This window comes from Sceloporus occidentalis, unplaced genomic scaffold, assembly GCF_023333645.1.
Source record: "Sceloporus occidentalis isolate IW3139 unplaced genomic scaffold, rSceOcc1.0.p SCAF_1, whole genome shotgun sequence".
In the NCBI taxonomy this organism is placed as follows: Eukaryota; Metazoa; Chordata; class Lepidosauria; order Squamata; family Phrynosomatidae; genus Sceloporus; species Sceloporus occidentalis.
In genome coordinates this window covers 179919390-179945677 of record NW_028316981.1, presented here as the reverse complement: position 1 = coordinate 179945677, position 26288 = coordinate 179919390, and the positions used below count along the sequence as shown (strand labels likewise).

General features: G+C 44.0%; 1 protein-coding gene across 7 annotated transcripts; it reads right to left on the bottom strand.

The window, feature by feature from the left end:
- Nucleotides 1-417: 417 nt before the first annotated feature.
- Nucleotides 418-24943, bottom strand: KDM5C (lysine demethylase 5C). 7 transcript variants are annotated; one of them, XM_089484580.1, is made up of 28 exons: nt 24146-24943; nt 19636-19713; nt 17746-17868; nt 17352-17522; nt 16957-17091; nt 14508-14576; nt 13987-14110; nt 13728-13909; nt 13005-13163; nt 12676-12795; nt 12111-12269; nt 11810-11991; nt 11046-11208; nt 10816-10935; nt 10410-10604; nt 10042-10223; nt 9104-9228; nt 8459-8606; nt 8073-8169; nt 7601-7959; nt 7306-7444; nt 7033-7212; nt 6810-6950; nt 5849-6388; nt 3177-3234; nt 2760-2959; nt 1393-1596; nt 418-1264 (listed from the first exon to the last, which is right to left on the bottom strand). In XM_089484580.1, the coding sequence occupies exons 1-28, from the start codon at nt 24545-24547 to the stop codon at nt 1259-1261; spliced, it is 4761 nt and encodes a 1586-aa protein (XP_089340706.1). In that variant the 5' UTR covers nt 24548-24943; the 3' UTR covers nt 418-1258. The 7 variants fall into 7 exon arrangements, with proteins under 7 accessions (XP_089340706.1, XP_089340712.1, XP_089340719.1 ...); XM_089484586.1 differs by having other exon boundaries at nt 5849-6385; XM_089484593.1 differs by having other exon boundaries at nt 16957-17088.
- Between the last annotated feature and the right edge of the window lie 1345 nt (nt 24944-26288).

Sequence of the window (26288 nt, the reverse complement as noted above, 5' to 3'; positions counted from 1 at the left end):
AGAAAACTGATTAGCTTCTCTCTTCACCTACTGTTCCTATGAACCTCTCACTAGCTTTCTGATTCCAAAATATTTAAAGAAGTACAGTATTTAGTATTCATTTTTATAACCCTAACAATTTGCTTCTGAAGTCCATTCTGTGTTTGTCTCTGAATGTATCTCACCTACAAGCTACAGTGACCATCCATGTGATGTGATTCTCATGTTCCTAACTCAATGAAAATCAGGATGTTAACACCTAGATTTTCAAAGACTGGAAAAACAGCTAGTTGGAGCATCCAGTGATTCCACCACTGTCCATCCACAAAGTACAAGACAAGAAACTGGCCACAGATGTGTGCATGCACCATTTCATGTGACAATGATCAACACCATCCATGACTAATCAGATGGACCTCATCCCAAAAGCTGGGCAAGTTCATTAACCTCCAAAGTTTAATAATAATAAAAAAATCATAATACAATAAAATAACACACCCCTCCCTACCCCCAACAACCCACCCTCCTCTGCTGCAGAAAATAAAGGAAAAACACTAAAAAGAGAAAGACAAAAGACTTTAGTGTCAGAGCCTGAGGCAGCATGGGGCCTATGATTCGGGGGTGGGAAGGTGAGGGTGAAGTAGAGGTTGAAGTGGAACTAAGATTCCTTGCCCTTTCCACCACCCTAAAGAACAAAGTGGTTACCCCAATTCCTATAAAACCCAACAGGTACCAGAGGAGGATAGGGGTGTTTGGGGAGAGCTGCCCCTCTGTCCAACAGGAGGTGCCGTCCCTGTGGTATTCCATGGGATGCTGGTACGAGGAGCCCGGCCCAGCCCTCGGGAGGGCTCTTGACTCCTCCTTCTGCCTGAAGTGAGGCACTGGGGCTAGTCCCAGCACACACTGCTACCACCCAGAACAGGGCTCTGCAAAGCTTGAGTCCTTACAGCAGCAGGGTTAGCATTCTCTGCTGCTTCTGCCAAACGGGAACAAGCGGACCCTGCGTGTTGGTGACCCCTGCAATGCCTCTCCCCCTTCCGAGGTATCAACAATACAAAAGGAGGAAAAAGAAAACGAAATATTACATTGTCCGAAAATAGTCTGGTGCAGGGCCAGTGCTGAGTCCCAAGTGGGGAGGGGGAGTTGCAGTCCCCCACTTTTGGGGCTGGCTACCCCCCATGAAGAGTGCTAGTCAAACCAACAGCGTGACATGGGGCTGCCAGAATCCCTTGCAGTGCAGTGTAGTCCAGGAAGGGGAAACCCAGGCATCTTCTAGCTGTCACAACTGTTAGGGAAGAAGCAACAATGACTATACATGATACAACTGTTCAGTTGATTGGGGGTGGAGGAGGCAAGTGAACCACACTCCCTTTTGGGACTCTGTGCCCTCGCTATGCCCTCTTTACCACTCACCCCAACTCCATTGTGACTGCAATCTGTGCCTGCTGCAGGGGAAGCGCCACCCTGGGGCAGCCCTGGGTCTGCCCCCCGGATCTTCTTTGGCTCTAATTCCTCCTTGGGCAGGGGTGCATAGTCGCCCCGCTCCGTCTTGCGCTTCCGCCGTCGCTCTGAGTCCCGACCTCGCCCACGGGTGACACGCCGTTCTGCTTGTTCCAGCTAGAAAGGAATGAGTAGTCAGGAACTGAACACTCCTGTTCTTCTGCTATATAGGTGGGACTGTACGCACCTTAAACCTCTACGTGCACAGCAGAAACAGGGCTTAAATTACAGATTCATTTGTGATGCAAGACCATAACACACTCCTAACCATCCCAAATTCATGTCTTAAAGTTTGAGGAATCTTCTGAGGCACCAAAAATAAATAAATAAAGGCAACTTTTAATGTCTATGGTCTCAACAGCTCTTCCTTACAACCCAATTTCCCAGCCCACATCTATCTTCCTTCAGTGCTAGCTAACTTAAAATGTTTGCAAAAAATATTCCTAATGCTGCAAAATCTAGAAAACTGCCAACTTATTTGGAGTATGGCTGAAAACAAATGTGGTTTTTCTCACTGTTACGGGAGAAGTCATCAGCATAGGAATGCTACAAAATTGTCCATGTGTGAATGAATGAAGTTTATTGTTAAAAGCTAAAAGCCATCACAATATGTGTGAAGTTTCCAGGGTTACTGCAGAATTTAACACACACACCCCCCAGGAGGGGGGGGAGAAACCACCCTCCAGCTATCCAAAGATTCAAGCCTACTTCAAGATAATCCGCATATGATTCAGAATTCTCTGAGGCAGTTAATTCCATTGTTGGAAAAAAGGCAGGATATATATTTAATAAATAAACAAATTATCTCCTCCTACTCTGCTGTTACCTCATCAGTCAGCTGGCATGACAATGCCTCTCACCTGCACAACTCTATGAAAGTAGTACAACACCTAACATGAAATTCATGCAACATCATCAAAACTACACCACTTATTTTAGTACCTGCTCTCTGATTTTTCTGGACTGTTTATGACACTATCAGAAACGATTTCACAAATGAAAAATGTATTGTACTCTTGTTGTTAAAAAAGAAAAAGTATTCAGTCCCTGAGTGATACCAGCTTTGACAGAAAGTCTCTGAGGTTCTGTATCGTTTAAGCTACTGAGAAGTTACTATGAGGTTCACAGGTGAAATCCCTCCTGCACTACTTCTGTTACAGAAAGTATCATAATGCATTTAAGAATAGCAAAGGATAGAGCGAGGTTTCACACTGACACAAGAAGAAAGAAGATGTTTGCCGATAGTTACGATACACCATATATAAAAGGCAGTTACTCACATCTAGCAGTTGGCGAAATTTTTCAAGCTGGGGGGTATGAGCCGCCTGAACCAGGCGCCAAATGCTCTGAATCTCATCTAACGTCACCTCCAGAAGGTCCCCCTCCATTAGCAGCTCCTTCAGGGGAAGACGGATGGTATCAGGTAGCTCCAGTACAGGGCCCTGCAGCTTTGGCAGGTAAGAGTTGAGCATCTCCAGGTCTGTGAAGGGGACACAAAGATAGCTGAAGGGAAGAAACAGCCACAACCTAGGTTCCTTACCCCCATGCACAGAGCAAGAGACTCTGTTTTCCCCCATATACCTGTTAAAATGAGGTAAGGGGGTGACTGAAATAAGACCATCACCCATGCGTAGAAGTGAAAAGGAGAAATCAGACCACTTAGTCCTAACAATGGAAGGACTTTATTTGACCAATACCTGAGGCACAGGAGCTGTGCTTTTCTGGAGCTGTGGAGTTCCCATTCTCCAATGAAACCTGGGAAAGAAAGGAAAAAGGAGCAATGAAACGAGCAATGAAAATTTCTCTGAAGATGCCAGCCACAGATGCTGGCGAAACGTCAGGAAGAAACTCTGCTGGAACATGGCCACATAGCCCGAAAAACTCACAAAAAATAATGAAAAGAGATTTCTGAGTCAAAGATGCAATCCTCTACAGTATCTCATGCAAATATACTAGATGAAATACCGACTCCTATTGAGGTTATTTTGAGGCCATGACTTAGTCAAACCAAGTTAATGCAAAAACATATACTACATACAATGTCTGTAGTGATAAAACTCCGTGACTCCTCTCACCAACCCAGAGAATGGCTAAGTATCTATCTGCTCAGGCAATACAGCACTTTGCAGACCACCTTCTCTGAGAGGAACAATGTCAAGTTAGCTGAGGACAAAACTTAGTCAGAAGTCAATGATAGTCATAAGACTGCAAAGATGAACCAGAACATCAAGTAACTAAGGCAGAGGCAGGTAACTGCAGGCAGGCTATACTGGATACCCAAAAAAGATTGGAGGGGAGCTGTAGCTCACAGTACTGCTAAATTTTGGTGGAAAGAGTTAAGCCTTTTTCTAAGATCACAAGGCACACAAAAATCATAAGCCTTGTTTTTAAAGTGGATCATGCTCCTAGCTTCTGGGAAGTAAATCAATCTGAAAAACAAGACAGGTAGTATCTTGGAGATAGGACCCAAATTGATTTATGTTTCATACACAGCCTATATACACACACAACTTATAAAAAATACAAGAGATCTAGTTGCATCCAGGCCAAGAAGCAGCCCCAGGGCAGTCATGGAAGAATCTTCAAGCTCCTGTACCTCCAGAGAGCCCACCAGCCACCCACTTCTGCCTTGCAACCCAATCAGCAGGAGTGCTACAGACGCTGCCTCAAAGGCTGAAGTGGGTGTCTGGAAGGCTCCCTGGAGGTTTATCGCTACCTTTGCCCCACACCATTCTATATATAAGGACTTCAGCACAACCTGTCACATGAGGTAAAGTGTGGAATTTTCCACTTGTGGTGTATGTTGGTGTTCCAAAGTTTCAGATTTTGGAATTCTGGCTTAGGGATAATCAATCTGTACAATGAGAAACGAGTTTGGAAATAGAGTAAACAAAACTGAGAGTGGAAGAATGGCTGCAACCAAAAGAACCAATAGAAAATGAACATCAAATGATTAGTGCATACAAAAACCTAGAGACAGGAGAACTTTTTATTCTTGGCAGGAAAGAAGCATACAGGCAAAGGAGAGGTATGCTCTCTAGGAAGTTTTGCCATTAATGGCTTTTCCTGTGATTGTATCATAGGTACAGCAGTAAGGTTCTGTTATATCTGCTGAATATTACATGTTGATCTGGCCCAGACAACCAATTCTTTGGCTCTAATACAGATGGAATACTTTAAACCAATGCTTCTTATGTTCTCTGATGGAGAGAATGTGATTTTATTAACTTCTGATAAAAATTTGTTGCATTTATTAAATAAAGGTAAAGTTGGGTTATTTATGTGGGTATATTATAAGTAGTTAAGGGAAAGGACTGTCAGGAGGAGGTGACAGTATGGAATATTGAGGTGAGCATTGACTGGCTGAATGTTGGAAGGAATTTTTAATAGGCAGATGTGTATGACAGAGACAGAGTGGGAGATATCATTGGGAATATGAGCTGGAGATGTTAGGAGTATTAGGGTCAGAAGCAGAGATTAGGTAGAGTCAAATCAGTTAGGACTGTGAGTGAGGATATGAGTGAGAGAAAGATTAGTGTTAATGTGAGGCGTATTAGAGAAAGATGTGAGTTAGGAGTTAGTCAGGATTTATTCATCAAATAAATGTATTATTATTATTATTATTAAGTTTATTTATATAACACTGTATTAAATAAGTAATCTTTGATGTTATGCTCAGCTTCCATTTGATAAATTGTTGTATATTCACTTTTGTATATGCAAATACTACATAAGGGATACTGGAAAGCTTGAGTTTAGACACATGGAGTCTGTAAGGCAGCAGTCATTCAAAGGTGTGGTGTACAGTAAATTAGATGAATAAAGCTTCACACAGGAAGCACAAAGACATCCAGAAAGTCTCCATAACGGGTAGCAGCAATGAGGCTAGTGGAACCCTTCATAGGGGAATGGCAGCCCCACCCCTCCTTCCAAAGTATGCCAGGGGCTGTCACCATAGTTGTGTCCACTGACTACAACTGTTTCTTTCTTTTTTGGAAACTCTTCAGGGTCCAGCAACAGTCAAGGCCAACACTTTGAGTAAGACTGCTTTAAGCCACATGTGTAAGGTGAGGAATGGTCACCCAATATGGAACTTCAAGATAACAATTGCTCCATGTCCTTACCCCTTATCCTTTTCATTATAAAGCAGAAATTAAAAACTCTTTTAAAAAACCCACAAACCTAAATACTCCAAGTGTAAATTATGCAAAATGTACACTGTTTGGTGTACAGGCATTTGCCACTATTACAGATATTAACACAAAACATGTAAATGTCCCTATTTCTATATGCGAACCACATGTGTAGTATTCCCCTGGTGCTGCCAGCTAGCCAAGCTAGAAGGCAGCCCAAGGCCTCCTGTACTTACCTTGGTCTGTTCATTGCAGCTGCTCTCTTTGAGTGCACCCGCTTCCTTGGCTGAGTCCCCAAGCAGCCGCTGCCGCAGCTCTGCCAGACGCTCCAAGGCAGCTACTACATCGGAGGAGGATAGGAGTTGGCGGGCACGGTCCTGCCATGTAATGGCTCGCTCTGTCAAACACTGCAGGGCTTCTCCCTCAGGTAGCCGTACAGGGAGCTTCTGTAGGGCCACAAGCAGGGCCAGGATTGTTTCTAGGCGAGGCCGACGAGATCGCTGGCAGAGTGGGCACAGGAATTTTGCATCCCATTCCCACCATGCAGGAGAGGGACGAGGGTTGCCCAAGCGGGGCCAAGCCACACAAGTGGGATGGAACCAGTCCTGACACAGTTCACACTGCAGCATGGCAGGGCTTGGAGGCTGAGAACACACACAGTACTGGCCTCCAGGAGAACTGTGTGCTGACGGCACAGGCTTCTGGGCATTTGACTGACGCAGGCGCAGAATCCCAGCTTTTTCCTTCTGTTCACCTTCTTTGAAGGCCAGAATCTGCTAGCACACGGTAAATGGTCTCAATTACATACAATTTTAACCAAATCCATTTCTACTCAGCAAAACTTCCCTTCCCTAAACAAGGCAACACCACAGCAATTAGCAAAAATCAAGACCATGCCCACTCCCCTCAAATTCTTCATATGCTTATGTCAAGTTCAACTGAAGTGAGTCTTTACATCCTAATAGTACTTCATTCTGCTCTACCTCTGAAACCCCTAAATGTTTTCCTGAAACTCTGATAAAAAAAACTGTGTATGGTAATACCCTGGCTGTTATCAAAAATTCTTCCAGGTTACAGAATTTCACGCCAGGAAGAAGAGTCCTGTTGAACTGGTAGCGATCCCAAACCAGCTCCCTTCATAAGAAAAAAGGGCTTGAAACCCCCTTGCCCCAATTTCCTCCCAAGCCAGTCACTCACAACGGAGCCAGGGTCCCTGAGGTCTTGTGCTGAGAGGCCCAAGCTCTCTGTGTCTGATTTGTACAGGCCCGGCTCCTTCTCCCTCTGCCACTTCATACGTTTCACACTGTCTGAGTCAGCATCAGCACATGGGCACAGCACCTGGGAGAAAAAGACAAAGAGATAAAGCTGGGGCCTAAACGACTATGCCTCCAATCTCTAGTCCTTAAGATTCACAACTAACCTCAAGTAGCGTGTAACAGGAGTTTTTCTTGAGGAAGGTCTTGGAGGCTTTCTCCCGCCAGGAATGTGCAGTCGCCACTTGCACCTCTAAGTGACGCAGTTCTTCCAGATGGACTGGCAAATCCCTACCCACAGCCACAAGACCCTCCAGGTCATCCAGGCAGGGATAATGGTCCCCATTCTGTGAAGAGAACAGATGATAAACTGACGTATTCTGGAGCCCCAGGGACAAGCTCATGCTCAGCTAAACCAGGCACTCAGAGTTACAGCATACCTGGATCTCCTCTACATCAGCAATCCAAGCCAGTGCCTTAGCCAGTGCCTCTTTGAGGGACAGGATATTGGGTAGGTGCACTGGGATATTCTCTGCCTCTTTGATGATGGCCTCCAGTGTGGCGGTCAAGTGCTTCTGCCTGTGAATAATGGGGGGTGGAGCTATCAGACAGGGCTTTTCACTGACATTTTTGTGCACTCCCGCAAGAGCAGTTATCAAGCTTTGCTGAACCCACCCATCCAGAACCACAGGCATTCCAGCATCTCTGCCCCGATCAAGGGTAGCCAAACCTCACCTGGCCTCCAGGCACATTTGAGCTTTTTCCTCCCAACGCTGGGCAATGGTAAGTAACTCCTGCAGCTCAGCCATGGCTTTCTCCACAGCTGGGCTGGGTGCAACTCCACAGCCAGAGGTGATGAGTGCCCTCATGACGGACAGTGTGACCTTATCCTGGGGTGAACGCAGAGTCTGTTTGACCTCTTCCAGCCAGACAGCCTGTTGCACCTGCTTCTCCAGTAGTTCCATCTCTGGTACCTCCACTCCCAGCTGTGTTCCCTGTGCCAGCAGCTTATGCAACTCTGGAGAGTTCCCTGGCAGATCCTGCAGGGCCTCTTGAACCTCTGCTTGAAAAGCCTCCACCTTCTCCAACACACCCTAGAAGATGACACATCCAGTCAGAGCCAGAGCCCATGCCCCGAAATCAATCTATCCCCTTCCTTCTGTTCTCTGCTGTAGTCAGAGGCTACTTTACACTCTACTCTGCCTACCTGGACATCCTTTAGCTGGTGCATGACACAGGGCAGGTTGTTCATTTGGTCTAGAAAGGCACGCAATTCCTCTACAGTCATATGAACTGATGATTCTCTGTAAAAGCCAGCAGAGGAAAGAATGGGATGCATTGGGCCGCCATTCAGGAGAAGGACTGAAGAAGAGAGCCCATAGGCAAATGCCAGACAGACCAAGAAGCACCTCATCAATACAATATACTCACCACAAAGATAAGCCTCTTTGAACAAGTAACTACTCAACAAAAACCACAGTTGTGAGACACTCTGAAAAAGGCTGCCTAAGCCCATGGGATAAAAGGCTATGGCACCTGGCTTCACAACACTGATTTAGACAGAAGAGATCATGATGTGTTGTCTTAACTCACCCTGTTTCTTGGCTGCTTATCAGGCCCAGGGCCTCTGAGACACACTTCTCTGCTTCACTCAAACAGCTCTTGAGTCGGTGAAGCAGTTCATTCTCCGGGAACTTCCTCTCACGTGCTTCTGACTCCAGAGCCCGCAGCTCCTCTAATGCTGCAAGAACAGAGACCCAAAGCAAGATTCAAAAACTATTCCCTCTTCTCAGCTGCACAGCTGGCTGCTAAGAGCTCCTGCTTATCATCTCCAGAGAGGAAGGTCTGGAGGGACAAAGCATAAGAGCTACTGAGCACTTTCCAAAGATCTGAGGCCCATTCCTTATCAGTAAGCAAGTAGTTGCAACATATCCTCCCATTCCCAATGGTGTGATCCAACCCCCTCTTAACCTGGAAACCCTTGTCTGTGCCAGAGCACCTTGTCCCATCTGTTTTTCTAGTACTTTCCTTTACAAACATGGTGTCAAAAAAGATGTTGTGCACTTTCTGCTCACACTATGCTTCAGCAAATCTGAAGTTAAATGGGCAGGTTTTTGAGGTACGCAAGTGCTTCCTCATGTAGACCACATATTAATTTCATTTCATAGAAGACTCCAGATTAATTTCATTATGATGAGACCACAGTGGAATAAAGAGTCCAGAGGTGAGGGTTCTTACTTCTCTTGCGCCCATCTTCCACTTCCAAAGCAATTCGAACTTTGTTTGCCCATGTGTCAAAACACTCTGCTCGGACCTTCAGCTTGTGTAACATTGCTGGTAGTTCATCCAGAGTGTACCGATACCTGAATGAAGGAAGAGAAGATATATGCCTGGTATCCTCTCAGAGAAGAGTTCACAGAAGCCTATTCACCACACCAACCCAAATCCAGTTCAACAAGTCTCATTCTTACAATATCCCTTTTTTAAAAACTGTATACCAATCCATCCACTCGTTAATAATAAGTTTACTTTAATAGCAAGCCTCCTTATATGGCAATCATGTCAGAGCAACCCAAGGCTGCTACTTCTCATCTCAAATGTAGCATCTCTAAGATGTCCCATTTGAAACAATTTCTTCTGTAGTAATTTCACTGATAGTGAAGTTGGCAACTCTTCACAGTTCATGATACCTGCTTACAACAGGAGCATCCCCAAATTTTATATGCAAGGCTGAACTGAGGGCCAGTCAAAGAGATGCCACAATCTTCAATAAAGCTTCCTTAGGCCATTCACTACCTTGGGTGTATTTCAAATTAACCATTTTGCAGACTAAGACAGTTAATCCTCTGAAGGTTACTGACTGTGGAAACATCATTCACAAAACCATTGTCTATAGATTTTCCATGGCAATTGTTTTTTTTTTCTTTTTTAATTTTCCCACCCCTGCTCTAAAGTGATAGTGCCAGGACAGCCATAAGACCATGGCTGATTTTCAAAGTCACAAAGGTGTAAGACTAATGCTAAAACAATATTCAAAAATTAACACAAACACCACCTAGTCCATCTCTGAGAAAAGACAGCCAGAAATAAAAAGCTGTGTGAAAAGGAGCAGCAGAATTTGCAATCATAAGGACAGAAAACTCATTCATATAAATTACTGTCTTCTCACTGCCCACCTAAGGTATTGCCTGCTGCTGGGGCACTTGCAGAGGTCATCAATGTGGTAGAGGCAGACAAGACAATCCGGACAGTCATAGCAAGCCAGTGCTGACAGGAAGCAGGTTGTCTTGCATTTGTCACATTGTCGCTCATCATCTGGAAGCAGCTCAAAAGCCTCCCTCTCTGCTTCTGTGATGCCCTGGGATGTGAAGGAACAGTGATGACTCTCTTGGCCTTCCACAATAGGCCACAGCTGCATTCACCCATCACAGGATGCCTACTGACCAGAGCTAGGAAAATTTGCTGTTTTGGACTACTACTCCCAGAATCGCCCAGGCAAAATATATTTTTCCAGGCTCTGCTACCAACTCCATTAACTCCTAACCTTATCAAGGAGAGCCTTGCGCAGTTTACGCTCCTCCTGCACCAAGATAAACATCTCCTTGTGCACAGCAGCTGCCAGGTTTAGGTCTAGCCTCTCAGGACAAGCAGCCATCTTGCAGATGAGCTCTTCGTGTGAAAATACACAGTAACGGCGAAGGCGGCGATAATGCTCAATGCACTGGCGACCAGCTGGCAACTGAGGGTCAGAGACAGAAAAAAAAAGAAGATCACTTGTCAAACCTAATTGTGGAGTATGGCTTCCAAGTGTTTCAAATACCACCTGAAACTTCCCAAAGCCATACGATGCAACTTGAATTCACTGTCCTCAAGTTCCTTTGGGGTAACATTCATTGGATTACCCTATGACAAGAAGATAAATCATGAAGAATTTTGGGTTCTAAACTCACCCAGTCAGCAGTGCAGAAATTGACAGCTTCAGCAAAGTTATAGCCCTGGTTAAAACCACTGTGGTAGGCTCTGGGAAATGTAATGACAAACTCTCCGGCACACTGATTGGTCCGCACAACCTGCAGAAGCAAAAGGAGAAAGAAAGGATGAGAGCACTGACCAGGCAGCAGGGAAGAAAGGGCAGCAAGAAAGCACACATAAGCTTGTGCATACAGAGACACAGACTCACCGGTACCCCATGAGCCATTAATGTGTTGGGGTTCATAAGAGTCACCAACTGGTGCAGCAGGTCTGGCTGGCTCTCAAACAGCTCTGGAGTCAGTTTCTTCATTACCTCTTCTAGATGTTCAGCTGCAAAGGATGGGACACCATACCAGGTCTTGGGCTCACCCCTAGGAAAAGCAAGGCCAAGTCAGGAAATGCTGCCTCCATTTATCCCAAAGTTGTGGAAAAAACAGCCTGAGTACCCATTCACACTGTCTCACAGCTTCTTCTTCTTCTTCACCCAATTGTTTATGATTATTAGTAAGTAGGAGACAGGTCCCCCTTAGAATGTACAGGAAGAAGAACATATAGCTATTTAGCACATACACACAACTTTTCAGGCAGTCTTGTTTCTCAAAGTGGCTCGCATCAAAGTTTTGAATCAAGTCACAATGGAAGGGAAAATGTTATAACATAAGTAAACACTGGAGCCAGCTCTTTCTGAATACTTTTAAAAAATAAGATTACAATGAAGGGTCCTTTGTATTAAGAATTCTAATCACAGCCTTTTTAAATCCTCCATAAATTGCAGTAAAATCAGGTTTTTATTCACTGTTTTTCTCTTTTTATTTATATTAAAATAACATTTAAAACTTTCATTTTAAAACCTATTTTTTAAAAACATCCACCCATCTGTACTGCTTACCTGTACTAGGGAAATATCTGTGTTTTAAAAAGTCTGAGATCTCTACACAACAGATTTCCATCTCTCAAACACCAGTATCTTACCAGTGGAGGTAGTTAATAGAGTAGCTCCAGTGATCCTCTATATGCCAGCAGAAGGCAGAGAACACCATGCCCACATACAACCATGGAACCTTCATGCCTGAAATATCAGCATTGATGTGGCAGAGCACTGACTGCTTCAGCACGGGCATCACATTGAGGTTCCAGCCACTGGCTGCATATTCCTGCAATGACAGCAAGGAGCTTAGAATGACACTTTGACCACTGCTATGGATCCAGCCTTAAATTGTAAAGGACAGAGTAAGAGCGCATTAAAGAATGCCTGTAGTAAAATGATACACACCTCTTCCTCAGGAGAGAGCTGCCGTTTGCCATCATTAATGGGGAAGCCACTTCCAAATTCCTTGGAATGAATATCAGCACCATATTCCACTGTTACATCTTCCTCAATACTGTTTACTAAACGCCAAAACTCCTTTTCCACCAGTTCTGTTGGCACCATCTGAAAAATATAGTTGTGAAAGAGTTAGAAAAACAGACCCTAGGTTCATGATGCTACAAAACCTGCATGGCAGAATCTGCAAAGGACAGGATGTAGTTTGTCTTTCAACACTGTCTCTGCCACCTTATCATAAGTAATATGGCTACTGCAAGCCCATGACATCACAGATTATTATTTTTGTTGTTATTTATTTATATAGTGCCATAGGTTTCCATGGCGCTTTACATAATGAACGATCAAAAACCAAATAAAAATCTGCTTAGTGTACAGTCTAAGAGTAAAAAGCATATCTTTAGAATAATTCAAAAACAATAAACTATAAAACAATACATCTTAAAACACATTATCAACCGTCAGAATCAGGTTGTAAATTGGAAAGCACATGCCTAAGGGTACTAGGACTCACATGCACAGGCATATTGAAGTAGTCAGCCTTGAAAGAATCTGCCATCTCTCCAAAGCTCTGTAGTGTGTACTCCCGAGTCGCCTGCTCAAACCCAAAAGCTTCTGGAGGTCGTTTACATTCCTAAAGATGGACAAAGACAGGGAAAATAGATGGAAGGATTCACACCACCACTCTGATTCCTCAATCATATTTGTGACACACTTCAAAATCCTCTTATAATCAATTATTCCAATAAATCAAGCAGTTCTACTCATAGCCAGAAAACACAAAAGATCTAGGCAGGCAAAGAAAAAAAAGTTTGCTGAAAGAGACAGGTAGGGACTTCTTACCGCCATGACGCATTTGGGACACCTCCAGACACCTTTTGGAATCTCAGGCAAGGGTGGCAATAGGCAGAAGATGTGGTAGTTGTCATCACATCCATCGCATAACAACAGCTTGTCATCTTCATCTCCTCGTGCACATATCCGGCAAACATAAGACTCAATCTGGAAGAAATTAAAAAATAAAGGTAAGAATGGTCACACAAACAAAAAGTGGGCTGGCTCGATCTGACACCACCCAGCTGTGGATAGTTCAAAGGAAAGAGCAATGCCAGGGCTACTATGAAGCAGTTCAGCCAGCCAAGACATACAGGTTAAGTATCCCTTATCCGGAATAGAAATATCCAAAATACTCCACAGGTAACCAAGATTGGGACACCTTTGCTTTCTGATGGTTTAGTGTACACAAACCCGATTAAAAATATTACGTGTAAAATTATCTTCAGGCTATATGTAGAAGGCATATATGAAACATAAATGAGTTTCATGTTTAGACTTGGGTCCCATTTTCAAGGTCTCTCATTATGTATTTATAAATATTCCAAAATCTGAAAAAATCCCAAACACTTCTGGTCTCAAGTATTTTGTGTAAGGGGAAACTCAACCTGTAACCTGCTATGTATGCCCTGCCTTCCTCTCCCAGAATAGTTCATGCAGTGGTAGACCACAGAAGCACAAGGGACAAGAACCTTACTGATAAGAAAGGAACACCTGGGTGACTCCACTTACAAACTGAGTGTTGTGGTTGCGACGTAGGCGCATTGTCATCTTGGTGCAAGGTTCCGGACTGTGCCTTAATTCCTCTTTCATATTTGCATAGCCTCGGGGCGAGGTGGGCTCAAGCTTTGTCTCTGGAACAGGGGTCTCCTCTTTCACGATCACTGTTGGAGGGCACTCAGGCATCTCCTTGTCTGTATTAGGAAGAAATAAACTTAGAACACAGAAGGCTGGCTCCTCCTCAAGCTCCCTAAATGCAGGGCTACCCCACCTTTCTTGCGCATGTTCTTGTCCTTGGCTACAAGCCCCAGACCCAGCATCTTGGGACCAGCACCATAGATCTGCAGTTTCTTCAACTCCGGATTCTTCTCAATGTCTTCTTCTGTTGGTTCTGGCTGCAAGGAAGGTGTAGTCAAAGATAAGGACAACAGAAAGAGGCTACCAGCTTTAAAAACTGTATCCAAGAGACTTTTAGAAAATTGAAGCCAACGGACACAGACTAGGGTGGAGCGGAAGAAGAATTGTTGCAGAACTAGATAATAGGACAGTATTGAGATGTGACTGAGCTTTGTGTGGCAGAAACCTCATCTTGCTGTGATGCACAATTCTCAGCAAAAATAGGGCATGCCCAACATTCACTGCCAACTGAATGAAAAGCAGTGCACATTGGCCCATTACATCTCCTTAAGCCACATTTCCTGTTGCATGTGGTCCATGAGTTCCCAGCCATGAAGCAGGGTAAGCAAAAAGTATGAGAGAGAGGCAGGAGAATGGACAGAACAGGCATAGTACCCATGCTTGAGGCGCTTGCTCGGGAAACAGAGCTGGGGCGCTGGCAGGTTCAGGGCATGATTCAGATTCCTGTAGGAGGGCGACAAAATGCGTGGGGAGCAGGGATCAACAGCAGGCCTCCGGGAATTTTAATGAGGGAATAAGCAAAAAACAAAGGTATGGGGGGATTACTGGATTGTAATTAAGGAGGTGGCTAGATGGTCTTTAATGTTATTTGCTTGAAATTAAAGGCCTAAAGCCAATTCACAGTTCTACCTAGAACAGATCCATTTAATCAATTCCCATTCCCATTCTGTAAGAACCAATGGGTCTCTTCAAGTTGGAACTGACAACTGGATTTAAGCCATTAAATGAAAATAATAAATAATAAAATAATCCTACAGCAGAGAGCCAACAAATGGAGTTACTACAAACAAAAAAGTGGGGTTTAGAATTCCTTGGAACTTTTTAACTTTTCAGGAGGGGGGTGGACAATCGCAGCTGTCAATTAACTCCCATTTCAAAGAGAGAACACAAACAAAAAAGGTGTTTGGAACAAGAAAAGCTAAGAAAAGGCATCTTGAAAACTTCATTCTTACCACTTGTCCACTAGAAGAGCTTACTTAAGGATGCCTAAACCTAAATTTTATTGTTTATCCTAACTAGAGTAGATTCATTGATTCAGTTTAGATTTATCTAAATGTTAAGTCACCATTCAAAAATTAATTTGATGGATCCACTCTAGTTGGGATTACCCAAAAGTATTCCAACAAATATCTTTGTCAAACTTTTGCACAACTCTTACACCATCTTGAATGTGATGATGTGGATTGAAAAAGTTTAATTTTGATCAACTTTTCAATGAAAGTTTTTGCAAATAGAGAATTTCAATGTTCACCTTTGAATGTGAACATGGAAACTGTGTGTGTGTGAGCAGAAAATTAGTGGTTGTTTTAGCTTCTCATGTGAAAGAACTAATCTTGTTCAAAAGTTATAGCTCTGATTACTTCTGGCCCCTGGACGTTTTGTTATTATAAGACATTTTTCACTAAAGACCTGAGGAAAAATAAACCAAGCAGACCAATCACCAATTGCACTCTCAGCCACCATGTTCATCTGCCCAACAAGTTCAGAGGACCTTTAAACCCAGCATGGCACTGGGATACCTCAAAGAAGAGCTGCTCTTGCATGATCTTGTTTGCCCATTGAGATATGGTGAGAGGATCTCACTCTGCATTCTTCCACTCTTTGCAATATGGCTGGTGACTATATATGACAGGGCTTTCCCAGAGCTTACTTTTCTGGACTACCATGTTGGACTACATGTTGACTAGGGAGTATATGTACAGTGGTACCCCGGGATACGAATGCGCCGCCTTACGAAATTTCCGGGTTACGAAAGAAATTCACTTAATTAATTGTTTCCGGGTTACGAAGGTTATTCCGGGTTGCGAAAGAAATTTTGGTGCTTTTCGGCGCGATTTCGCACGAAATCGCGGCTTTCGCTATTAAAGCCTATGGGCTTTTTCGGCTAGCGAAAGTTTCCGGGTTACGAAAGCGGCGGCGGAACGAATTACTTTCGTAACCCGGGGTACCACTGTATTCTAAAAAGCTCTGGTTCTCTGTTATAGCAACTAGATGTTGGAATGCCCTCCCTTCAGTGATCTGCTTAACCTCTTCCCACTACTGAAAAAAAGCTACTTAAGATCATCCTGTCTAAACAGTCTTTCAAACAGGAATAGCTTGTACTGCTTTCCTCCACCCAAAAACCCCAGTGGCACTGCTTTTATCCATCTTAACCCAGCAACAACTGATTTGAAGTTGATCACAGAAGTTTGTTTTCCCCCCCTTCAAAGCACATGTTTATGTTATGTGCAGCTCATAAAGACCACACAGAGCTGAAACGTATTTCACAGTTCTTCCACAGCTGTCATGTTTAAACCTAAAATACACATTTTCTGTTGATTTAAATTTAGATTTAATTTTGTATGCAATATATATTGGGATTATATACTTGATTTGTAATTCAGATGTTGTAGTTAGGACCCTTAAATTCAACATTATGTTTCCATCTCCTGACAACAATGTGTTTGGTTTTTATTCTTTTTTTATTTTATGCTACTTTCTAGGCATCTGCTGAAAAAACCAATAGCCAGGTATGTTTAAAACACACATACACAGCTACACATCAAATGTATATAGTAATTAAAAATCACCAATCCTATTAAGTCTAGAGTGAGCAGATGTTTTTACCCAGTTATGGGAAGGGATGGAAGCTGACAAACTTTCCCAGGTTTTAAGAAGGAAAACATTTCTTTCTGTGGGAAGGATGCATGCCAGAATATTGGGATAAAATAAGGCTATCTGCAGAGTTAAGGAGAAGGGCACCTATAGTAGCCCTAAAAGTTATGGGCTCACCCAACCTGAACCAAAATTTTTATTTAGACATGAAATTGTGCTCTACACTCACCTCTTGCTGCAGACGCTTGGCTCGGCGTCCATAGCTGTTGAGCTTGGAAGGCTGGACTGACTGGCGCAAAGGGATGCTGTGTGGCTTATACTCCTTGTCCTTTTCCTCATTGTCAAATGGATGGGTATTGCACTGCTAGAAGAGGGAACAGCATTAAGGCCAAGTCAACTTCCAGGCTGTACCCACTCTGCCACCAAGGATTAGAAAGCTCTGCCTGGGAAAACAGCAGTATCATGACAATGGACAACATGGCAGTTCTGCCTCCACTCTTACAAACCATTCTATTCCTCGTTCTGAACTTTTCTGTGGCCAACGAGCCAAAAAAGGAAATAGAAGGTGACCTGAAGTTTTAAAAGTGTAAAGGAGAGCCTCCCAGAGCGAGACCTAAAACTCACCACCAGGTTGGCACCCGACTGGTACATTTCATAAGGGTAGATAATGCGTTCATAATGGGAGCGAAGAAGAGAGCCAATATTCTTTCCTGACGGATAGGAAAGGCGCTGAGCCACTCGAGCCCATCGGCGATCCTTACAGATGGCTTCATAGCCACCTTCTTCCATCACAATCTGGGACACAAGAATATTGAGAAATAAGAATCCTCCCAAGCACAGCTAGTATTGCACAATCACCATGATCCACAGCTTCCTTCATCCCAATCCTGGATTCCTTTTATCCCTGCTAGTAGCCCCCAGGTTCAGCTAGTAGCTCACCCAAAAAATTGTTAACCCTTACTCTACTGGTCTTCACAAAGCCTGAATATTATTTTTCATCTGTGTTTCTCCAACTTACTTTGCTCAGGCTGTACAAATCAAGGATTCGCCTCTCTACGTTAGGGATTTTCAGTGCAGAGCCTTGTATCTCCCAGAACTTTGCAATCTGGTCTAAATAGTTCAGCTTCACCCTGGTCTGGGCCTAGTGATAGGAACAAGACAAATTGCTCTCAACAACAGAAGCCACAAAGGCACAAGAGAGCTTTCTACATAATCATGTGATATTTCAGGCACCAGAAGCTGGTCTCAAGATTGTTTTCATGATGCTGAGATGTGGCCAACATTGACAATGCGAAAGGCACCCTAAGTATACAACAATTTGGGCTGGTATCTGTTTTAGTTTCTGGGCACTAGCTGGAAGTTTCTTTTTGAAAAAGTTTGTTCCTTCAACTGCAACTGTTTGTCACAATCCAGAACACAAGAATTCTGAGAAATAAGAATCCTCCCAAGTATTCATTGAGCAATACCACACACTCAATAACACACACACCTATACATATTCAAATAAAATTGTGATTCCCTTCTTCAAATCATGATCCATAGTTTCCTTCATCCCAATCCTGAATTCGCTTCAACCCTACTAGACTCTGCTAGAAGTCATTTTTTGAAAATTGAATTTGAAATTAAAGGGGAAAAGATTACATCATCAATGGGAAGTGGTCCTCCATATGTTGTAGGAATACAATTTCCATCATCTGTCACCAATAATTTTGTTTGACAGGGCAGACAGGAGTTGCAAACCAATATACAGAGAGCAGAAGCACATACCAAGGATCAGAGAGTTGCTTTTTGTTCTTCCAAACCTTCAGTGGGCCACAACAGTACAAGGGTAGCTGCCAGAACAGACACTGTAAGCAAGTGGAATTCACTTCCACTGATTCCCCACCCTTTTTTTTTCAGGCTGCGGGGACCCTGGAATCTTATTTTGGTTTTAAAAAAGCATTTCTACCTTCACAAAATTCTGGATTTGGTGAAATACACAGGGCCAACGTTAATAAAGGATCTCGCAGCCCACACAAGGGCTGGATGTGACCCTCAGGTGCAGGATTCCTACCCCTGATCTAAAGAGCCAAGGGTTTCTCATCCATGGTCTATGTATTTCAGATATATGCAGTAAAATAACATTTCATCTTCTCGTCTACACAGCACAGCCAAGACTTGAGCATTTCTCACCATAATATCTGTGAACAAGCCTTACAGTACAATCCACTACACATTCACCCACATGTCAGTCAACTGTGTTCAGTGGTATTTACTTTACATGGCACATCTGTTCAGAACTGCGAACTAAAATAACTGGTAAAGTAAAACTCAAAAGAGTTTTAAATAATAATAAATAAATAAAACGTTTATTTGTATCCCGCTTTTCTGTGACAAGACAATCAAATTCCACATGGAAAAATGCAAGGGAAAAGAACAAGATAACCTAAATAGCAAACCGAAGAAGTTGAGGTTAAATGTTCATAAGAAATTGCAAATTAAAATCATGCAAATATAAATATTAACCAAAAGTGACTTCTATTAAAACTACAAATGCTCAAATATACCACAGTCCTCTAGAACAACCACACAAAAGACGACCAAACTGGAAACACTAACAAGCTCTTAAAATAACACTGTTTGGGAGTCAACACTGTGAATAAGCACTTTTGAGAGGAAGGTTCATTAACAACAATTCAATATACAGTAGTCTTATAACAACAAATTAATTATGAGGAATTATATACTTTTAGGCTTTTTAAATTCTTGTATGTATATATTCTATTATATTAACTGTTCTGTGACTTACAGAAAAAGGCTGCCCTCAGCAATCTTTTCTGATACAAAAAGAGGTCTCGTATATGGCTTACTAGACTAACTGGCCCTATCAGAGAACTGCAAGGTAGAGATTTTTCACATTTATACCTACCTCTAGTTCATTGAGCCTCTGTATCCTTGGGGTAAACCGGAAGTTATCCACCTCCACAGCAAAGGGAGGCTGCCAATCCTGAGAGAGGGATAGAAAGATGACACAGTTAGAATCCCAATGCTCTGTGTAGTACACACATCAAGTCTGTTACTATGCCTGCAGCACAAAAGGTTCCAATGATTTTGTAATGATTTTGCACCACCATGGTCAATGAAGTCAGATAAGTACACATTTCAATAAGCAGACTATCCCAGAGTCCCAATTCAATTTCATAGACAAGGAGTGCTAAAGTGAAAGAATAGTTAAAAGACAGATTCACGCAGGAACCCTTTGACAGGAGGGAAAGACCCGTACTTCTGTGATGGAACAGTTTTCATAATATGCAAGAGAGACACAGCTCACACAGGGATAACACTGGCATTTGTGAAAGACTTAGCTTTATGCATGGATGCTTCCTAGTGAAGCATGAATGCATTAGGCGCTCTACAGAGAAATGCATGTGTGCTTTCGTCTTAACTATTACATACAGACAGTCTGACATAGGAGGGCCTCTTTAACTAATTTACAAATCTTCATCCCTAAGGCACTGGACAGTGGACACACGGGAACTATGCTCGTGATGCTGACAGACAGATGCTACAAGGGTGGGTCAATTGTTTATTGTCATCAGCTGCTGGGGACAGGAAGACAAGGAAAGGCGTATGAGAGGCTTGGTGTGCCTGTGTGGGTGAGACTCAAGGCCTCACAACACAAGCTTTTGGGAAGTGGATCAAACTGATGGTTAGTTGGAACAGTCATCAGGATTTCCTCCTTTCTCATGTAAACCACATTAGTATATACCATGTCTTGCAACAGCAAGGAGAAATATTTGCTTCTAATAGTATGATTCAACTATGCAAAATAATCCTGTAGCACCTTTGAGACTTACCTTTGAGTCTCAAAGGTGCCACAAGATCCCTCTGAATGCTGATATTCCAGGGTAACATGCCTATCTCTGAATTCTACTATGCAAAAGGATTTCAAAAAGTGAGAAAAGCAAATATGTATTATGTGATCAGGTTGCTGATTCCTTTTTCTGAGTGTATGGGTGAAGAATAATGGCAGATTTACAGTATCATAAATTGTGCCTAATCCACGCTACAAAGTCATCTTGCAAATCATAATGAGTAGATTTTTAGAAAGGAGAACTTAAAGACCCCATTATTTATTAAAGAACTAATAAAAGATAATCACAAGCAGAAAGGCAAGTAAGTGGCCATCCTCTAAACCGGATTACTCCATAAACTCTCAATCTGGAAGCTGGCTACCAAGTAATCTAAAATAAGATTGACAGTTCCATAGAGACAAAGAGAGGAGCTATATTTTAACAAAACCTACTCCCTCATCCTTACAAAGCCCTTCACTGGATGGGCAGCACTGGTCCTTTGTGCTCAGAGAAAAAAAACAACCTATGTTTCTCAGTAAGGCCTGGAAAAAAGGGATGCAGACTTATTCTATTCTAAGATCTTCTTTGGGACTACAAGGAAAAGTTGCTCAGTTAAAATCAGTTTGCAATTAGCTCCCTCCTCCAGACACATCTACCTGATTTTGAATCAGCATTTCTGCCTTCTGTTCCAGAGAAGTATCAACCCTCCATGCTATGCCTCCTGAGGGAGAAACTCTGACAGAGAAGCTCAAATACACCAGTACTTCCTAGAATCCCCCCCCCCTCTCCCCGGCTGGCCACTCAGACAAAGGCTCTGCTACTGGCAGACATATTAGATGTGTCAGTTTTACTTTAAATACCCAGAAATACTATTTAAGGAGTCTTATAATTTCTATTTTCCCTTCAAAACAACTTTGCCTATGATGGAGTCCCCCGATCAAAAAAATATAGCAGGGAGTTAAATCTGGAAAAATCAATGAATAAAATTTATCCTCATCCCTATGGGATGAAATGTTTTGCTGCAGATGCTGCTAAACTACTAGTGGCAGAAACCTGGGAAATTCAAGAGGGGTCAAGATGTAGGTGAAGTCATGAAGTTCCAAAAGCAGCTGATTCAACTTGCAACTTCCCTAACTTCTCAAGTGTAAAAAAGCTCTCCAGAATGATAGCAGTTACAGTCAAACACAGGTGCCACTAAGGCATGGCCAACCCATGTCCCTACACAGACATGATCTGCAATTCTGTTAAGTCTGGACAATTAAAACAGGAAGTCCTTTCCAAGCCTACTGACCCCAATGCCTGTATCAAACCCTGTAATATGTAGATCAAGAGCCAGTGTTTCACACATGAAACCTGTCTGCTCCATCACCATGCATAACCACACTATATCAGTGCGTCCCAACCTTTCATCTCCTTTTTGTTTTAGACTTCAGCTCCCAGAAGCCTCAGCCAACTTGGCCAACAGTGAGGAATTCTGGGAGCTGATGTCCAAATCATCTGGAGGACCAAAGGTTTGGGAATCACTGCACTATATCCTGCCACTGCCACTGCACAAGTTATGCTTTGTTCCGCAGGTTACCTAGTCATCAGGCAATAATGCTGGGCATCACTGCCTCCAGCATCCATTTTGTCATCACATGGAGACAAATGTTCCTGTCACCACCACAAGGCCTTTTGTCTCCATGTCAAGATACAATGAATAAGCAGGGTGACTTGATGGAATACAGTGGAAGTTACCCAAATCTTTCAATCCTCTCCATTCAAGACTATATAGCTTCAACCAAGATTCCATCCCTTCCATGAGCCACGATTTCTATCATTTCTTTCAACTATTTGATGTTGTTGTTGTGTGCCTTCAAGTAGTTTCTGACTTGTGGCCACCCTAATCAGAACCTATCCTGGGGTTTCCTTGGCAAGATTTGTTCAGAGGAGGTTTGCAATTGCTTTCCTCTGAGGCTGAAAGAGTGTCTGACCCGAGGTCCATGGCCAAGCTTGGATTCGAACCCTGGTCTCCAGAGTTGTAATCCAATGCTCAAACCACTATACCTCGATGGTGTTACCTCTCAAAAAACTGGCATCCATAACCAAAGCTGTATCCACACTGCAGAAATAACTTGCTTTGTTTTTGTTAACTGCCCTTGTGTGGATCTCAACCCATGGCGGCCCTGCTGATGAGACATCTCCAAGACTCCTTGCCCTCCACTGCTCTGCCCAACTCCTGAAAACTCATATTCGTGGTCTCTTTAATAGAGTCCATCCATCTAGCATGTGGCCTTTCTTTCTATTTCCCTTTACCTTTCCTAGCATTACTTTTTCCAATGATTCATGCCTTCTCATGGTGTGTCCAAGGTATGACTGCCTCAGTTTAGTCATCCTGATTTCCAGGGATAGTTCTGGCTTGATAGGCTCCAGGACCCATTTGTTTGTCCTTTTGGCTGTCCATGGGATCCTCAACACTCTTCTCCAGCTCCACATCTCAAATGAGTTGATTTTCCTCCTATCCTCCTTCTTAACTGTCCAGCTCTCACATCTGTACTTGGCAATAGGGAATACAATGGTTTATATGATTCCAACTTTCGTACTCAATTGTATATCTTTGCACTTTAGGATCTCCTCTAGTTCTTTCATAGCTGTCTTTCCCATTCTTAACCTGCTGTGCCTCCATGCTACAGGACCCTCAGAGCTGTAGCTTGAAACTCCCAGAACTCCACAGCATGGAGCCATGGCAGTTTAACACAGCGTCGAAGCGGGTTATTTCTGCAGTGTGGCTGTTTCACTCAATACTAGTTTCAGTCAATACTATCACAATGTGAAGTCAAAAGCTTTCACGGGCAGCACCCATATTGGGGAGGGCGCTTTGGGCTGTGAGGCTGCGTTCTAGTAGAGTTTATTCCTGACGTTTTGCTGGCATCTGTGGCTGGCACCTTCAGAGAATCCTATCACAATGTGAAGTTGACGGCTTTCACGGCTGGCATCCATGGTTTTTTGGTGAGTCTTTTGGCCTATGAGGCCACATTCTGGAAGGGTTAATGCTTCCGTTTCTCTGGCATCTGTGGCATTCAGAGAATGCTGGCATGGCTGCGTGCCCCTTGGTTGAGAGCATGTGCTTTACCTGATTGCCAGTGTATTGCTCTGTTGCTGATGGCAGGGCCTCAGAACAACATGGGAATCCCTCCTCCTTACCCAGGATCACACAGTATATATACATATACAGGCATACAAACGCACACTCTCTTCCATTCCAGCATTCTCTGAAGATGCCAGCCACAGATGCAGCCAAAAGGTCAGGAATAAACTCTTCCGGAGCCTGGAAAGAACCCAGACAAAAGAACAAAGTATCACAGCTTCATGGATAGGTTCCCCTGGGCTCCCCAGTCCCCTTGAAGGAACCCTGTGCTTTCCTCCCTTTGGCCAAGTGAGCCCCTGCGACGCCTCCCATCCTCCTCCTCCTCCTCCACAGAAGCAGCAGCAGCAGCAGGGCCCCAACCGAGGGACGCCGCCGCCGCCGCCGCCGTCCTCCGGGGCTGCCCAGAGAGCCCTTCCCCAGCCCGCCCTCCAGGGCCCGTGCCTCCGGGGGGGACTCACGGCGGGGGGACGTATCTTGCAGATGCCGCTCTTCTCGGCGATGGGCCTGATCTTGGCGATGTAGCCCAAGGGGTCGCTGAACTCGTCCCAGCTGGGCTCGAAGACGGGGCACTCGGGCGGAGGCAGGAAGTCCTCCGGGGGCAGCAGGAGCGGGTCCGCATCCAGGGGCCACTCCCCGCCAACGCCGCCTTGGTCGCAGCCCCACGGAGCCTTCAGGGGGGCCCTCTCTCCCCGGCCGCCCCCGTCCTTCCTGCCGCCCTCGCCGGCGTCCTTGGCGCCCCGGGGGACCCCCTTCTCCGCCTTGGCTCCCCCGTCCTGGTCTCCCTTCTCCCCATAAGACAGCGGCGGCGGCAGCGGCGGCGCTTGGTCCCCGCCTTCGCTCGGCTCCTCCCGGGACTCCATAGCCGTGCGCCAGTGGAGCCCCTCAAGGGGCCATGCCCTGCTCCCTGCTCTCCGCTTCCTTCCTCCCTCCCTTCCCTCCTCCTCCTCCTCCCTTCGACCTCTAGGCCTCACTAGGCCCTAAGACCAGGACTCTCCTAAAAGGCCCTTCTCCCTCCTCTCAAAGCTCCTGCTCTTCCTTTGGCCTAGCAGCCGCCGCTGTCGTCGCCATCTTGGACTCCCTCTCTCAATACCCCTCCGCTCTCCACAACAAAGCGTATCCTTCCGCCAATCTCCTCAAGGGGCCGACCTAAAATTTCCCCCCAAACTTCGCCGCACCCGTCTAGAAAGACGCGGAAAGTGCCCAAACCCCCTTCTATAAGCCGACTCCAAAAGAGAGGCCCGATTAAAGGTGCCTCCGGAGCGAAAGAAAGCAGGAAAAAAGTCCCTCGAAGGGAGGATGGAGGGGGGAAGGCAAGCGGAGGGATTCGACCAGCAAGGGAATGTGGTCGCCGGGACTCCTTGCGCACGTTTAATGGGCCTCAAGGCGCCTGCGCGAGAGGAGAGAAAACAGGAAGAAGGGGGAGAAGAGACTCGGAGGGCGGGGTTACATTAAGCCACGCCCACTCGGTTGTCAGAGGAACAGCCAGAGCCCAGCAGCAGCTGTCAATCGGGTTCGGCTGAGTTCAGTTCTTTTTCCTCTCAGAGAGGATCAGCAGCATCAGCATCACTGTCCCATTGGCAAAGCATTGGCAAATAAGGATTTACTTTATCCTGCCTCTTATTTGTAAATACACCATCCATCCATAAACAGGGCTTAAAGACTGATTTTCAGCCTTGGGTATTTGCAGTCCAAAACAATAACAATAGCATTATTATTATTATTATTATATCCCACATTTCTCCCAACACAGGGACTCAAAGAGGCTAATAGCAAATCTTTTTAAAAACAACAATACAGTTTAAACACAATACAAAATTAAAATATATATATATTTAAAAAATTAAACAGTTTCAAAAGTTAAAACAGTTGTTGTTATAGTTATTTATTTCTCCCAATTTATGGCGAGCCTAAGAAGAACCCAGCATGGAGTTTTCTTGGCACAATTTGTTCAGAGGAGGTTTGCCATTGCCTTCCCCTGAGGAGGCTGAGAGAGTGTGACTTCTTGCCCAAGATCCCCCAGTAGGCTTGCTGGCTGAGCTGGGATTCGAACCCTGGTCTCCAGAGTTAAGGCAGATAGGCCAGATTTGAAGGCTCTCCATTAAAAACTACAATGGTCTAAATGTTTACAAAGTTAAGATCAGTTGTCTGAATTTTTAAACATTGGTCACAGGTTACCTGATGAACGCCACTGGCCAGATTTGAGAGAGTCCAAAGAGAAATAGCCAAGCAGATATTGTTATCTATCTTTAAACTCTGGACTTAACACAAAGGATCCCTTCTCTGAAATACATTTTTTTTTCGTTTTATAGATTTTTAAAAAAGGTTTCTACACACAAAAAACACGTACACATTACATTTTACACTTTACATTTTACAACATATCCATTCACTCACACATTTCATACATACCAATATGCTTCACATCTCTACATACTTACACTAACCCTAATCTTTAATAAAACAAAATTTCCTAGTATCTATGTTCCTTAATATTGATCTGTCCTTCACTTTTAGTTCCCATTTCTTTTCTATCATCCTCTTCCTTCCCATTCTAACCTACTATCTCTTATTTCGTTAATTCCTGTCATATAATATTTTATT

What these genes read in the sequence shown, in the direction of transcription:
- KDM5C (XM_089484580.1), bottom strand. Translation starts at nt 24,547, where the DNA reads ATGGAGTCCCGGGAGGAGCCGAGCGAAGGCGGGGACCAAGCGCCGCCG. An exon ending in AGCAAGCGCCTCAAGCATGG is followed by an intron (nt 14,111 to 14,507) that starts GTACTATGCCTG and finishes CCTTCCTTGCAG; the next exon opens with CCAGAACCAACAGAAGAAGA. An exon ending in GCAACCACAACACTCAGTTT is followed by an intron (nt 13,164 to 13,727) that starts GTAAGTGGAGTC and finishes AATTTCTTCCAG; the next exon opens with ATTGAGTCTTATGTTTGCCG.